The sequence below is a fragment of the Mustela lutreola genome, chromosome 13 (assembly GCF_030435805.1).
Source record: "Mustela lutreola isolate mMusLut2 chromosome 13, mMusLut2.pri, whole genome shotgun sequence".
In the NCBI taxonomy this organism is placed as follows: domain Eukaryota; kingdom Metazoa; phylum Chordata; class Mammalia; order Carnivora; family Mustelidae; genus Mustela; species Mustela lutreola.
This window is the reverse complement of record NC_081302.1, coordinates 82,203,568-82,219,594: the sequence shown is the minus strand read 5'-3', so window position 1 is coordinate 82,219,594 and position 16,027 is coordinate 82,203,568. Positions and strand designations below refer to the sequence as shown.

At 47.5% G+C, this 16,027-nt stretch overlaps 1 protein-coding gene across 1 annotated transcript; it reads right to left on the bottom strand.

Moving 5' to 3' along the window:
* Positions 1-2,288: 2,288 nt before the first annotated feature.
* C1QTNF9 (C1q and TNF related 9) lies at positions 2,289-14,348 on the bottom strand. Its single transcript, XM_059143890.1, has 4 exons — positions 14,268-14,348; positions 8,097-8,283; positions 4,927-4,989; positions 2,289-3,514 (listed from the first exon to the last, which is right to left on the bottom strand). The coding sequence occupies exons 2-4, from the start codon at positions 8,260-8,262 to the stop codon at positions 2,742-2,744; spliced, it is 1,002 nt and encodes a 333-aa protein (XP_058999873.1). The 5' UTR covers positions 8,263-8,283; positions 14,268-14,348; the 3' UTR covers positions 2,289-2,741.
* Between the last annotated feature and the right edge of the window lie 1,679 nt (positions 14,349-16,027).

Here is a 16,027-nt window from a genome sequence, read left to right as displayed (position 1 = left end):
AAAAGCCCTGCATCAGACTGGCTCATGCAACACAATAGTCCAGAGATATCTCTGACTTCAGGGACAGCTGGGCAGAGGGGTCTCAACACTGTCATTAGACCTGGCTATCTCCAGCCCTGTTTGATTTTGTGTGGGGGCGCTACAGATGAGCTAAATGCAGGCAGCTGAAATTCTAGCTTCACCTGAAGATCTTGACTCCCTTACCAGTCGGCCTTCCAAAGTGGCAGATGGACTCTCACTGGCTCTGATTGGATTGGGCTCCATTTTGGAAACAATCACTGTGGCCAGAAGAAGGTGCTGTTCTTATTAGCCAGGGCTGAATCTCGCGTCCACCGCAGAGTGTGGAGTCTACACTGTTTGAAAGACTTGTCTGACATTGGGGAGGGTATGTGCTATGTGTGTGCTGTGAAGTGTGTAAACCTGGCGATTCACAGACTAATAATACATTATATGTTTATTTTAAAAAATTAAAAAATTAAATTTAAAAAAAAGACTTGTATGAGAGTGCACACCAGATGCTTTGACCAGACGAGAGGGAAGTGGACGGTACATGTTTGAACAAGAACCATCCGCTGTGGCGTAAAAGGCAAGTTTCTTTCCACCCCACTTTCTCAGTAAATCCATCTCCACTTTCCTCTGTTACTGTTTGGTGTCTCTATCCAGTAACCTCTGTCCAGTAACAACTTCCTTTTGCGTCACTCCTTTAAAAAATTTAAAATTTAAATGAGCCACCTGGGTGGCTCAGTCTTTTAAGTGTCTGCCTTTGGATCAGGTCATGATCCCAGGATATGGGATGGAGCCCGGCATTGGCATCGGCACCGGGCTCCCTGCTCGACGGAAGCCCACTCTGCCTCTCCCACTCCCCCTGCTTGTGTTCTCCCTCTCTCTCTCTCTCCCTCTCTATCAAATAAATAAAGTCTTTAAAAGATTGTTTATAAAGTAAACAGTGAAAAACAGCTAGTGGAATCCACCTTGCTGGGTTTTGGTTTCCTTTGGGACCTGTGACCCCTTTCTTCCTTCTTTTTTCTCTCTCCTATTCTGTGCCCTTTCCCCCACCTCCCCCTTGTATTTTGGAAGCAAATAATGTGTCTGGTTTTGCAGGTTCACAGAGGGAGAGGGATTTTGCCCCAGGATGGGTCACACAATAGATCTTCCATACAACTGACATCGAGGATTTAGATGATGAGACTGAGGACTTTAAGTTGGCGATTTTTAGATGACATTCTTAGACTTAGCATTGGTGTTGATGCATGTGGGTTAAGGAGAGTGTATTTGGCACTGGGGAATATCAAGAATTTGGGGGGAACCAGAGCAGTCTATTACAGGTTGAACTTGTCTCCCAAATAGATATGTTGAAGTCCTAAGCCTTGGTATCTATGAATGTGACTTTATTTGGACTCAGGGTCTTTATAGGTGTAATCAGGTTAAGATAAGGTCACAGTAGATTAGGATGGCCCCTATTCCAAATGACGGGTGTCCTTATCAGAGAGGGATGTTTGCACACAAGCAGACAGGGAGGGAAGGTGGCTATGTGAGGATGGGGGGAGCGCTGGAGGATTCCACAAGCCAGGCCATGCGTGGGTCCACCTGAAGCTGGAAGCAGCAAGGTAGAACCCTCCTCGAAGGCTTCAGAGGGAGGCTGTGCTGACACCTTGATTTTAGACTTCTAGCCTCCAGCCCTGTGAGAGAATCACTTGCTCTTGTTTTAAACTCCCCAGTTTGTGGTACTTTGTTACAGCTGTCCCAGGAACTGAGCACAGATTCAAGTCTGGCGAATGGTCTCATAAACAACTATTTTTGAACTAAATGGTGGTAAAAACCTAGGTTATAAAACAAGCAAAGTGTTCCATGGCTCTCTGGGATGTCTCCTTGTCACCTGCTTACAACTCTTACTAGTTATGAAATGGAATGAACGTTTGAACACTTCCCTCTCCTTTCTCCCACTGTCCTCAGAAATTCAGATGAGGGCTAAGTCCTGATGTGGTTCCTCCAAGCACTAAAATGACATCAGAACACGAGTCCTATAAGAAATGTATATGCAGGGGCACCTGGGTGGCTCAGTGGGTTAAGCCGCTGCCTTCGGCTCAGGTCATGATCTCGCGTCCCGGGATTGAGTCCCACATCGGGCTCTCTGCTCGGCAGGGAGCCTGCTTCCTCCTCTCTCTCTCTCTGCCTGCCTCTCTGCCTACTTGTGATCTCTCTCTGTCAAATAAATAAATAAAATCTTTAAAAAAAAAAAAAAAAGAAATGTATATGCAAAGCACTCTTCCAGTAAAAGAAACGATGGAAAATCATAAGTAACTTATAATAGATAGGGCAAGTATTCTTTAAGATTTCATTTATTTATTTATATGATTTTTTTTAAAGTAATCTCCACACCCAATGTAGGGCTCCAGATCATGACCCCAAAATCAAGAGTGGCACGCTCTACTGATTGAGCCAGCCAGGCGCCCCCAGATTTTATTTTTAATTAATCTCTATTCCCACCGTGGGGCTGGAACTCCCAACCCTGAGTTCCACAGGCTTCCCCGACAGGCGCCCTGGTGCAAGCATTTTTAAATTTACTCTTGGAAACAGCAATGTAAGTCACATAAAACCGGCTTTAAGGATAACTTTCCTATTGTTGTCTCTCTATGACGATTACAGTAATCAGAGTGGGTCGCAGAGCAGAGCCATCTGAGAAACTGTTCACCAAGCCAGCTCCGAGGGGGCCAGGGGGGCAGATCCTACACGTCTCCCCATCACTGGCTGCCGAATAGAAGGAAACCTGTGAAGGTCGTGTCGTCGTCCTCATCTGCGAACAAGCCATTGAACCTCTCCCCGCCCGCGACTTGCAGCCACACCTCGTCCCCCAGCTTCAGTGGCAGCACCAGGCCGCCCGACGCCTGGTCCTCAGAGCTCATGTAGCCGTCCTTGGTGTTCAGTATCTTCACCCCATTTTTGACCAAAGATACCTGAACGTTCCTGGAGAAAACGGTGATGTGGTAGGTGAAGTAATAGACGCCAGCAATGTGGCAAATGAACTTCCCCGTGGCCACGTCGTAATGATTGAACTCATTATACAGGATCTTATCAAATTTAATGGGCACATCTGAACTAGGAAACTTGCTTAGTACCGTGAGCCCCACCGTGAAAGCACTCTTGGGCAAGACTGGAGTCTCACCAATTTTCCCTTTCTCGCCTCGGTCCCCTTTCCAGCCTCTCATTCCCCGGACTCCTGGATCTCCCTGGGGTCCCAAGGGCCCAGCATCTCCCTTGGGGCCAGGCTTCCCAATGGGGCCGACGGGGCCAGGTAGACCCATTGGGCCCGAAGGCCCAGTGCTGCCCTTTAGCCCTTCTGGGCCAGTGGGCCCCACACTGCCTTTATCCCCCTTTTGCCCTTGAGGGCCAATCTCTCCCCTGAGACCTTTCTCTCCCATGGGACCAACAAATCCCTTTGGCCCATGTTTCCCCGGGGGTCCTCGTGAGCCTTGATCGCCTTTGACGCCTTTGGCTTCAACTTTTCCATCTGCTCCTAGAGGGAAAAAGAAAGAATAAAGGAAAAGATGATTTGTGAAACATCAACTTATAAAACCGACTTTGGCTTTGCCGTTGTTGAGCATATGAATAAAATAAAGCAGTGCCCGGGTTCAGTAGCTGCTCGGGATCTGAACATTAATTTACTCCTAAAATGAGTGCACAGCACACACACACACACACACACACACACACACACACACAAGCACACACACACACGTGCATATGCGCAAAATAACTGACTCGTCGACTGTGTTAGTGTTGGGGTTTGTATTAGAAATCACAGATCTCTACCATCCCAGGATACTCCTCAGACTACTAAACGATGTAGGTCCTTGAGAACGTTGTCTTTGGAAGGGGGAAGAATGTCCGAAGGCAGATGAACTCGGGCTGCTTTTGGTTAACTAAATTCACCCTACTTTGACATCCTTGACAAAACTCCTTATGGGAGTGAGCACAGAATAAAGTCCTCCTCAAGTGTGGGAGTCACTGCTCTCTGCTGGCCGGGCCATCCTGTCCACTGCACTGACTGTCTGAGCCCGGTCCCCACTGTGCATACATTCTTGGTGCTTCCCTATCTCCTCCCCCCCCGACTGGAGAGCAGTGGTTATGAACACGGAGTCTGGAGTTAAATGCCAGGGTTCAATCCTGTCTCCTCCACGTAGGCACAATGGGACATTAGGCAAGCTGATTAGCCACCTAGCCCTCTGTTTCCTCCTCTGTAAAATTGGGATAAGGCTACGACCTCATGTACAGGCTGTCGTATTGAGTCAATACGTGAAGAGCACTTAGAACAACCTAGCACAAAGTGAAGATGATTTGTGTTTGCTGTTGTGACTTCTCTCTCCTCATTAGTCAAAACCACCAGAGCCCTCCTTACCCCCCAGGGCCCAGTTCCAGCGCCACCTTCTCCATGCAGTCTTGCCAGAAGCACTGAGTCAGAATTTAATGTCACTCCTCAATGTAATCCACTAAACTGGGCTTCAGCGAACAACGGCCCTTGAACCAAATCCAGCCTCCCACCTGTTTATGTGGCCCACAAGCTAAGAACGGTTTGCATTTTTAAATAGTCGCAAATAATATTCGGTACTACATGAAAATTATATAAAATTCAGATTTCCATTTTCATAGAGTTTCACTGGAACACAGCCCCACATACTACTAGAGTATCTGTGGCTACTTTACATAGCAGTTGTGACCAAGACCCTATGTCAGCAACGCTGAGATTACTTATGATCTGGCCCCTTACAGAAAAAGAATTGAGATTCTAGAGAGCAAGAGCAATCTTGCCCTTATTGCTGGATCGTCCTCAGAGCCTAGGAAAGGACTTGTCCTTGCTGAGCACCAAATGGTTATTCAGGCACCGATGGCTTGGAATCAGAGCACGGGAAGATGAACAGCACTCCTGACCTCGTTCTCCTTTCTCGCCCGTCACTCCATCCTTCCCCGGACCGCCAGGACGGCCTGGTTCTCCTAGGCGGAAGAGAAGAAAACAAACAAGAATTCAGGTTCTAATTCCACATTTCCTAGACAGTGGTCTCCATCGTGAGTCTAGACTGGAGAGTCCTGGGTGTGTGCCCAGCCCTAACACACACACTGCCCCTCTCAGAAGTGCAGATGGAGAGAGGCACACATGACTGAGCACCAGGGGTGCAGAGTTGTGTACAAGAAGTAAACTATGAAATGCGCTGGGTGGAGCTCCCAAGCACCCAGCTCTGGGAAGGCAGGACAGGAAGGGAGTATGTGCACAGAGGATCACAATGACGTCTTTCTCTTGTGAGGGGAACTCAGAGAGTGACTGGCCATTGAAGGCACCGGGTGGCCTTCTCACTTCTCTTTTTCTATCTCTCTTGCATAGAATGGAATGGAAGGTTCACTAGCCTCCTATGAAAACATGGATGACTACAGTTACCTGGCACTATTTGGGATGAAACGGAGGATTCTGGAAGGATCTCTCCAGCACCTTAGAATGGTGGTAAACCTCACTGATCAAGTTGGCATGGCAGACACTATTGGGAACCTCTGGTGAGTGAGGTTTTGCCTACTACACATGAGTTTTAAGCTCAGAGCAGGCTGAGGTCTGACTTCCCATGTTATAGGTCAACGTCTCTAGAGTCAAAGGCAGTCCTTGCTGTAAGGAAGGGGATTGGAGGCAAAAGATGAAGGAGTCATGAAGCCAGAGTTGTATCCTGTGTGTGTACATACACATTATACCCACACGTATGCACCCACATCACACATGTGCACCCACATCACACACACATGCACACTGTGGTCCCAGTGGGAGGGTGAAAGAATGGGTTTCATTGACATTGAGATTTTGCCATTAACTTGGACTGGGCTTATTACTACCCAGAAATGGGACGGGACTATTGCCACTCTAAAAAGTGGCATGGACTCGCTGGACATAGTCCCCATTGGAGACCCCACAGAGCAGACTGAAAGGCAGTGGTTAGAGAGATGGTTGGTGATCACCTGCTTCACCTAGCCCCCCAACACAGCCCTTGGAGCACCAGATGCCAAAAACTGGGAAACACTTAGAAACACCTAGTCTTTCATTCACCTACAGAGTGGACTTCCTGTAAGTGATTGGTTCTAAGACTCATTTATCCAGATCTTAACAAAGACTTTTAAAAAATCCATATGCCAACAGTATTTGCTGGCAAAGCATTAATTTTAGTCCGTCCTGAAGTTTCTTTCTGTGTATTATTTCAACTACTGTTAATATAGTCAGAGGAATATCTCATCTTCTGATATGATTATGAAATATCAAAAAGGCTTCTAAACGTTCATCATCAAGTTTAGTGAAGTTTTCATACTATAACGTATTGCCGAGGAAAAATGACAATGGCTTGTGGTCACATTCCACACAGAGTCCTGAAATGTCTAATTAATTGGGGGTGCTTCTATTAATAACTGACATCTCATGCTAAAGCTTACAGTGAGGATAAGGTTCATTTTAATGAATGTAAATATAAATTCATATGTCCAAAGTCCTAAAAATTTCTAGGTTTTCATCAGACTTCTTGTCAGATCTGGTTAGTTCATCACTGTTTTCTCCTACTCACTTACAGTTGAAGAGTTCACACTAAGAAGACAGATGACAGCTCTCCTATTTTCGTGGGACTCTTTCATGTTTGCATTATCAAATCAATCTCCAATTTTTGATTTTTCTGCAGAAGCATTTTAGGCACCCATCTGTTTGTGATAGGACAATTTGAAAATCCCTTGGGCTGGGTTGTAACCACAATACACCACAGTACACTGTTGGATAATGAGCGTGTGAAGGCTCCCCCTCCTCCTAGGGGGACACATTTCAGGCCTCAAATGGTAGAGGTCCATCTGCAAAGGGACCAAGTGAAGCCACCCAAGTCAATTCACATCTTAATTTTTTTTTGAAGTTTTTATTTATGTATTTATTTGACAGAGAAAGAACACAAACAGGGGGAGTGGGAGAGGAAGAACAGGCTTTCCGCTGAGCAGGGAGCCTGATGCAGGCTCCACCTCAGGACCCTGGGATCATGACGTGATCCAAAGGCAGATGCTTAACAGCTGAGCCACCCAGGCACCCCAATATTTGTAAAGGTCTTTTTTTTTCTTCATGTTAATTTATCTTTTTAAAATGTCAATAGTAGTGGCACCTGGGTACCTCAATCAGTTAAGTGTCTGACTCTTGATTTTGGCTCAGGTCATGATCTCAGATCTCAGGGTCCTGAGATTGAACCCCACGTCAGCCTCCACACTGAGCGGGGAGTCTACTTGACATTCTCTGTCCCTCTCCTCTAGCCCTCTTCCACCGACTCATGCTCTCTCTCTCTCAAATAAATAAATCTTTTTTAAAAATAAAAAAGTTTCCATAGTTTTGATGTTTTCTCCCTGCACCCAGATAGATCAGTCTGCTTATGTCTCAGCTAGGTGACCCTGTGGTCAGACCCAGGCTCAAGAACCCCATTCAAGAACCAAGCCTATTAGCTGGTGTTATGGAAACTGCTCACATAGCCTGGCTTTTGCAGATCTCCTCCCTAGAGGCTGGATCCTGTCGCCAAATCCCCAAACCCTGGGACGGGCTCCAACAGAGGACATACACAACTGAGTACCGCTGTGTGGTTTCAGTTACCGTCTTTTTGTATTCTCTGTCACCCCACGTCACCTGCCTCACTGCGTGGCAAGGCAGTAACTCTTCTGCTCCGCAGCCGGGCACTCTCTGCTAAACGTTTAGCAATCAGATTTCTCTATAGGCCCCGTGTGCCAAAGACCCACCATAACTGCCATCTGAGGCAGAAAGATCTACAACGTCATATACTTCTGAGGACGGCCTGTAGTATCCGAGGTGATGGCTCCCAGTTGTCCCCGCCTAGACGAGAACATCCATGGAGGGGAGGCCCTGTTGGTCTGGGCCTGCACTGTTGCCCAGAATCTGACCTGGAGCAGGCTCCCAGCCCCTGCTTTCTGGGCAAGGGGTGCACGAATGAAGGAGTGGGGTTAGGCCGGTGATGGCTATGCTCGTGGTGAATGAACAAAGATGTAAGAGGAACAGAAGGGTAGACGGAAGGGCAGCCGAAGCCCCAGGTGTTGAGTACCTGCCTCGCCCTTGTCGCCCTTTGCTCCGTCTCGTCCGTCTCTCCCAGGCGAACCATTGTGACCAGGATTCCCAGGGATGCCAGGGTGCCCTTGCCTGCATGTGTCCTGTGAGTTCATGTTTCTTGTGCAGATTCCAGCGACAAGCAGGAGCCACCAGATCCTCATGGTTCAGATGTTGGAGCTGAACTGCAGGAGAGAAACACAGACCCAAAGGAGAAGCCTTTGTTGCGGGGGCCACAGACACAGCCCCTCTTCCTTGCCGTGGGACCCGGACCCAGCCCCGGTCAACCTTGGACAGAATGGTCAGGGCAGATAAGGGCAGGAGCTGGTAGCAGACAAAGCTGCTTGCAATCAGAAGGCCACTGCTTGGGGCACCTGGGTAGCTGAGCCTGTTCAGCATCTGCCTTTGGCTCAGGTCAGGGTCCCGGGTCCGGGGATCGAGCCCCGTGTCAGGCTCCCTGCTCAGCAGGGAGTCTGCTTCTCCCTGTGCCTCTCCCCCACTGTTTGTACTCTCTAATAAATAAATAAAATCTTAAAAAAAAAAAAAAAAGAAGAAGAAGAAGAAGGCCATTGTTCTTGGAAGGAACACATGTGACCTGGACCGCTTTTAATGGTGATGATCAAGGAGAAAGCCAAGTTCCAGGTCAGATAGTTCCATGTATCACTCCACTTTGGGTAAACCATTTTTCAGAGCCAGAGAAGAGATTAACACTTGTCTCACAAGGCTGCTATAAAATCAAATTTGATCCCAATGTGCATGAAAGGACATTTTCTTTTCTTAAAGATTAAATTTATTTGTTTGACAGAGAGAGACAATGAAAGAGGGAACACAAGCAGGGGGAGTAGGAGAGAGAGAGGAAGGCTTCCCGCTGTGCAGGGAGCCCAATGCAGGGCTCGATCCCAGGACCCTGAACTGAAGGCACACACTTAACCAACTGAGCCATCCAGGCACCCCAAAAGCACATTCTCAATAGGAAAGCAAACAATTAGCATTTGATCCCACTTCTAGGTAGATGTGAAAAATAATTGAAAGGAGAGACTCCAGCAGATACGTGTACACCCGTGTTCATAGCCGCCTTATTCACAATAGCCCGAAGGTGGAAACCACCCCCATGTCCACTGTCACATGACTGGTTGAACAAACGTGATTGATGTACACAGATGGCGGAACATTACTCAGCCTTAAAAAGGAGGGAAATTCTGACACATCCTACAACATGGATGAACCTTAAAGACTTTAGGCTAAGTGAAATCAGCCAGACACAAAAGGACCAGTGCTGTAAGATTGCACTATATGGGGCCCCCAGAGCCGTCACATTCACGGAGACAGAACGTAGAATGCTGGTGGCCAGCAGCTGGGGGGTGGGGGGGGAGTGGGAGCTAGTGTTCAGTTTGGGAAGATGGAAAAGTTCCAAAAGTGGAGGGTGGGGACAGCTGAACAATGCGAATTTCTGACACTTAAAAGTGGCTCAAGTAGTAAATTGTATGTCACGTCTATTTTACCACAGAAAAACCCACATAAAATGGAATGAAAAATAGTAAAGCGTTCCGAGCAGTCCTACTATGATCAGACGTATTCTTCGAGTTAAGGTTTTGCTTCTGCGGCAGACCACTGAGAATTCTCAGGGCCCATGCAGCACAGGACACCCGGCTCGTGAAGCACCCCCTCGTCCTCCTGCGAGTTCTCGATTTGCTTTCCAGCCCTGTCAGGAGCGGAGGCAAAGCTGGTGGTGAGGTTTACAGTGAGACCTGAAGGAGCGGAGCAGCTCACCAGACCAAGTGTCCTAGGCAAAGGGAGCACGCAGCGAGGTCCCAGGCTAGTGTGCACAGGGACTCAGGGGACCCTCTCGATAACATCAAATCTCCCCAGGAAGGGGCACCGCATCCCTTTCGTGGAACCGTAGTGGGGCTTACATCTCTGCTCATGGACTAAAAATCTGGCTCTCCATCTGACTGTACTTTCCTCCTTACTGTATTCCCAGTACATGTTAAGCATGGGCCCATGTGTTGATAAATATGTATCGAATGAAATGAATGTGTGGTGGCAGGTAAAAGTTAGGACGTAGAAAAACAATGACACGAGGCTAGGGCAGCAGGTCAGAACCTGGGCTCTCATACAGTGCTGAAGGCAAAGGACCTCTGTCCAGTCCTTCGGAAAGCTAAAGAGAAAAGTCATCTTAAACACGGTGATCTCATCCCGAAAATTCTTAATAATCCAAAATTTGTGTGCCGAAGATATTAAGCACAGCATTATCTGTAATAGTGAAAAAACGTATACCACATAACGTGTGACCCTAAGTGGTTCATAGAATATTATGTAACCGCTGTAATAAGTACGTAGTGCACGTAGCAACAGGTAAAAAATCTACGTTGTGGGCGCCTGGGTGGCTCAGTAGGTTAAGCCGCTGCCTTTGGCTCAGGTCATGATCCCAGGGTCCTGGGATCGAGCCCCGCATCGGGCTCTCTGCTCAGCAGGGAGCCTGCTTCCTCCTCTCTCTCTCTGCCTGCCTCTCTGCCTACTTGTAATCTCTCTGTCAATAAATAAATAAAATCTTAAAAAAATATATTTAAAAAAAAAAATCTACGTTGTGCTGAATTTTCAAAAAGGAGACTAAAATGCCATGCACGGGGTGCCTGGGTGGCTCAGTTTTGGTTGTGTCTATCTTCGGCTCAGGTCATGATCCCAGGGTCCTTGTTTAGCGGGGGGCCTGCTTTTCCCACTGCTTGCCGCTCCCCTGTTTGTGCGGCGCACTCTCTGACATATAAAAAAAAATCTTAAAAAAAAAAAATGCCACATTGGGGAGGGTATGTGATTTGGTGAGTGCTGTGAAGTGTGTAAACCTGGTGATTCACAGACCTGTACCCCTGGGGATAAAAATATATGTTTATAAAAAATAAAAAATTAAAAAAAAAAAATGCCATGCATGTGATGAGTGTACCTATGTAATTATGTATGCATAGTGACAAAAACTAGGAGCAAGCATACCCAAGTGAACATGGTTGTTTTAGAATGGTGGGGTTATGAGAATTTTTCTTTTTTTAAAAAATGCTTTTTTACCGTGTCTATTAAAATATTTCTAGATCTACATTTTTTAAACCAGCAAGATTTGCCATCTGAAGGATTATGTCGCCATCTTATGGAAGCACCAAAATATCACAGGGTCCATTTTGAAGCAAATAAAGTACTTTTGGAAAAGGAAATACAGATGTTTCCCTTTGAAGTCACAAACTTACGCCATCTCAGGAAATTGAGTTGTTTTCTTAGAGCCAAATTCCATAAATACTCTCCACCATCCTCTTCTGTTTAACTCAGAAGTGACTGGTAGTAGTCGAATCTGAATGCCACAGACCAACCTCTGCCCAGGGGTCCAAATCTTTCCTTTTTAATTTTTAAAATAATGTGTGCTACAATTATTCCAATAATACAAAGATCACAAGATCATAAAAGTGTCAAATTAAGATAAAACTCCATTTTGTCCTCCAGCTGGAGAAGAACTAAGATAAAAACAAGCATTTATCCTTCTGCAATTTCTTTCTCTAGTTTTAGATATTTGCTTATACCGTGTGCCTAGCATGAAGGCAAACTTCAGTAAATGATTTTGAATAACTGAATATGCTTTGCTCCCAGATATGTGCCTGGGGGACTCAGTGGGTTAAAGCCTCTGCCTTCAGCTCTGGTCATGATCTCAAGGTCCTGGGATCGAGTCCCACATCGGGCTCTCTGCTCAGCGGGGAGCCTGCTTCCCCACCCCCTCTCTGTCTGGCAAATAAATAAATAAAATCTTTAATAACTAATTAATTAATTAATATAATAAAATAAAAAGGTACATTTTTGGTTTCACAAAGCCATGAATTGGATCCCCAGTTTCCTTAGTTCAAGTACAGTTGATACACTCAGCCTTTAATTGCTAGGTCTGGTGTTGCCCCAGAATGCACTGGAGCTAGGAAGCCCCACCTTCCTTCTCTCCTCCCCCTCCCTCTTCTCTTAGTTGGAACACCCCCATCTGTTCGCCATGCTACACGACACTGGGATCACTTATTTGGTGCCACGCTATGTTATTAGCATATTGAAGATAGCAATAGCATCTTCTCACTTGCTTATTTTCAGTACATCACAGGCAAATATTTGTGGAATGATTTTAAAAGAAAGAGAAAAAGAGCTTTTGAAAGAAATATCCTGGCTCCAGCTGGGTACGAAGCATCACTTGGGGATGAGACCGGGTGTTAATTCTAATCCGTGTCAGTGCCTTTGGTGGAGATTGCTAGTTTTTCCAACACCTCTCCTCTCCTTGCTCCTGGTAATAGAAATTTCAGATGGCATGTGGCTGCCCACAGTGGACACTTCCCAGCCTCCCTTGCGGCAGCCCAGATAATACAGTGAAACTAGATGTGGGGCCCCTGGGTGGCTTAGTCGTTTAAGCGTCTGCCTTTGGCTTAAGTCATGATCCCAGAGTCCTGGAATCGAGCCCCATATGGGGTTCCTTATTTGGCAGGAAGTCTGCTTCTCCTTCTACCTCTGCCGCTCCCCCTGCTTGTGCTCTCTCTCTCAAATAAATAAATGAAATCTTAAAAAATAAAATAAAATAGAAACTAGATTTGGGCCAGTGGGAACTGAACAAGAGGCATCTGTGTAAGGACCACAGCCTTAAAGGGAAGGGCTGTCCCCTCCCTGGGTGCCTTTCCCCTTCCCATGGCTGGACTGGGCATAGCTGAGACATCTTGGATTCCTTGAAGGAGGCCAACACTTTAGAGATAGAAAAGTTCTAGTGACTGATGATAGCACAGATCAGACCTCACCTACCAGCCCATCCCCGACATGAGAGAGAAGTCGAGGGGCACCTGGCTGGCTCATTCAGTTAAGTGTCTGCTTTGGCTCAGTCATGATCCTGGGGTCCTGGGATGGAGCCCCGTGTCAGACTTCCTGCTCAGCGGGGAGCCTGCTTCTCCCTCTACCTCCGCCACTCTCCCTGCTTGTGCTCTCTTTTTCTAAATAAATAAAATCTTGAAAGAAAGCAAGAAAGAAAGGTAAGAAAGAGAAGTATAATACAAACTTGCTTGAGCAGTTGTGATTTGAGGTCTCTTTTCCCTGCTGCTAAGCCCACATCTTGACTAACACAAGGCTCCTGCTGTGAAAGGTTTGAGCACTCATCCAAAGGGAGGGAGGTTTGTGGACTTGGGCAGTCAGCCCAGTCGTCAGACTAGCCAGCACTCCCTCCATATACAGCCCTTCAGGCAACAGATTAAAACGGAGAACAGTCCCTGCCTCAGACAGATCCATATAAGCCTAGAGAACAGAGGCAATCCCTCTGCTGAACGTCAAGTTCACGGGACAAAAGACCCTGGCCTTCTGCTGGGATCTCATAAACCTGACACGCCGACAGGTTCCGAGCAGAGGCTTACAGACCGCAAGGGCTTTGGAGTTAGACAACCTCCACCCCGCCTTCCCCCCATAGGTCCTTATTTAGTTAACTTCTGATTTCTGGTTGTTTCTCCTATGCTTGACCTAGATGGCTCCCTCACTACTGAATTTCTTGATAAAAGGTTACTCCATTCACTGAAAAACCTGCCAGAGGCCAGCTGAGCTGTAGTGGGTCTCCCAGCCTCTGAGCCTCTGCCTCTGTGCCTCGAATTCAAGGGCTGGAATAAGCCCTATCATCCCTCCCAGATTCGACAGTTTAAGGATCTAAACATCGCAAGTTGTTTCCTCTCGAGTACGTTTTCTTCCACACGCCCTACCCATCGTACATTCCATGTATTTCTTCTTCAACATTCGTGGAGGGGCTCGTTTTTAAGCTACACCTTGTAAATTAGTATAGTCATAAATATAAAAATGTACACACTGCCGTTTGTGCCAAAGAATCTGCCAGCTTCTCTAGAAAGCTCCCTCCAAGTCTGCTACTCTTACCATTTCTTCGACAGCGTCAAGAAAGCTCCCAGCCAGTCTGCAGTGTTCCCGCAGAACTTCAAAATCTGCTTTTATCTCCTGTCCACTCTCTTCCTCAAGAATGAATTTTGAGACCAGCTTGCTCTTTGCCTACCCATAGCTCTGTAGAATCTGCCTATTTTGCAAATAATTAAGCAGGATCATCGCACACCAGAAATGGGAGAGCCGTTTTCGGACTCTGATGCCTGAAACTGAATTTAAAGAAGTTGTTTCCTAGTGCACTTACCTGACCCCCGGGGCTGCAGGCTGCACCCAGGTGCGGCACAGACCAGGAATCTAGGGCTAACTAAATAGAATCATGTCTTCCTGCCACACAATTCCCTAGGGGGTCTATCTGCAAAACAGCAGGAAGGGGAGGGAACAGAGTAAGGCACAAGATGTCTTGGAAGAACTTCAAAAATTGCAGCCACAGTGGAGTCTGGTAGCATCTTCTTCCGTTACCAGTTCAGAAAACTTAGCTCCTTTCCCCTCCGTCTTTCTCCAAAAAGGGAGAAAGCAGGGTACACTTTCGAGTATTCTGGAAGAAGGAATCTACACAGCAGGTGTCTTCCTGGAAAGTAATGTTTGTACCTTTGCTTGAGCAGTTTTCCTACTGACCTTGGGCCCATCATGGGCCAACAGGACAAAAACCGAAGACAAACAGGTTATCTGAACTCGAGACCATTGGAACGGACATCATTTAACTGTCTCTCTCACACTTCTGTGGAGGTCCTTTGATTTTAGACACTTGTGTAACATTAGAATTTCATGCTCGTCTCTGCACACACACACACACCCCATCTGCCATTGAGGGGAGTATGATGTGATTATTTTTTTTTGATGCCTTGTAACAATTTTTAATTTTTCCCGATCAGAGTCAAGAAACATGGACCTGAACATGGATCTTAAAAATAGCATCAGGAGGACAAATGTATTCAACGCTGTATTGAGAACCAACTCAGAGAACCTAGTTGGGTTGCAGAGGCCACACAGAGAATGGGGTATGCGGGTGTCGGGCAAGTCCCACTGAACGGAGGAGACCCCTCTCTACTCGCCGTGCCTCCATGTCCTCATCTGGCCCACAGGCGAAGCAGTCCCAGCGTCACAGGGAAGGGGCAGGATTTAATTCAGTGACCTTAGCAGAGCCGGTTTCTCTTCCACCAGCCCGTTAATAGGCTCGACTCTTGATCCCTGAAGCACCAAGCCACCCTCAGTCCTTCCTCCGTGGGAGGGAACAGCAGCTGACAATCCTTCCTTTCTAGCTGTGCTGTCCTCCTGCCCACGTCGTCCCTGTCTTCCTCCTTCTCTATCCCCAGCTTCTTCCCTGCTGCCTGCCTCTGCCTGGTCGCTCTCTGGGGTCGTTCCCAGGTGGATCCTCTCCTTCGCCTGTCTGCTCTCTGCTTCCTTTCCACCGGCCTCTCCCACTCCCACCTCTCCCTGGGGCTGCACGGGGCATGGCACACCCCACAGGTGGGACCAGACCGTCGCACAGGGCCCGCCGTCCCTGCTATTCTTTTCTGGATCGGTGGATGGTGCCAGCAGCTGGCCATCAACCCCAGCATCACCCCCAAGGCAGAACTTGGGAACCACATCTCCTCCCAAGGGCTGTGGCCATGGCTGAGCAGCCTTCACATCCAGCCTCCCCTCCCTTCCCATGGTCTCTTTGCTGGACACCATCTCCCCGGTCGTCTCCTGCCTCTGGTTTTAAATCCACGCTTTCTTCTGCCACTGGCAGGAGCTCTGGGGCAAATTTGGGCACAGCTTCCCTTGCCTTCAATTCTTTCCCTACACAATGAAACCCTAGCATCTCATCCTGGTTGGCAGAGTCTTCGGGATCCAACTTCCACCACGAAGGCTTCTCACACAAGTGTAGCACGTGGATTCAAGCGACACAACCAGGGGCCCTGCCGTGCTGGGTTACTCCTCCGGGATGCTGCTCGGGCCTCGCCTCCCGGGCCACCTTCCTTCCCTGACACCAGATGAGAAGACTCGGCTCCCAGAACGCTG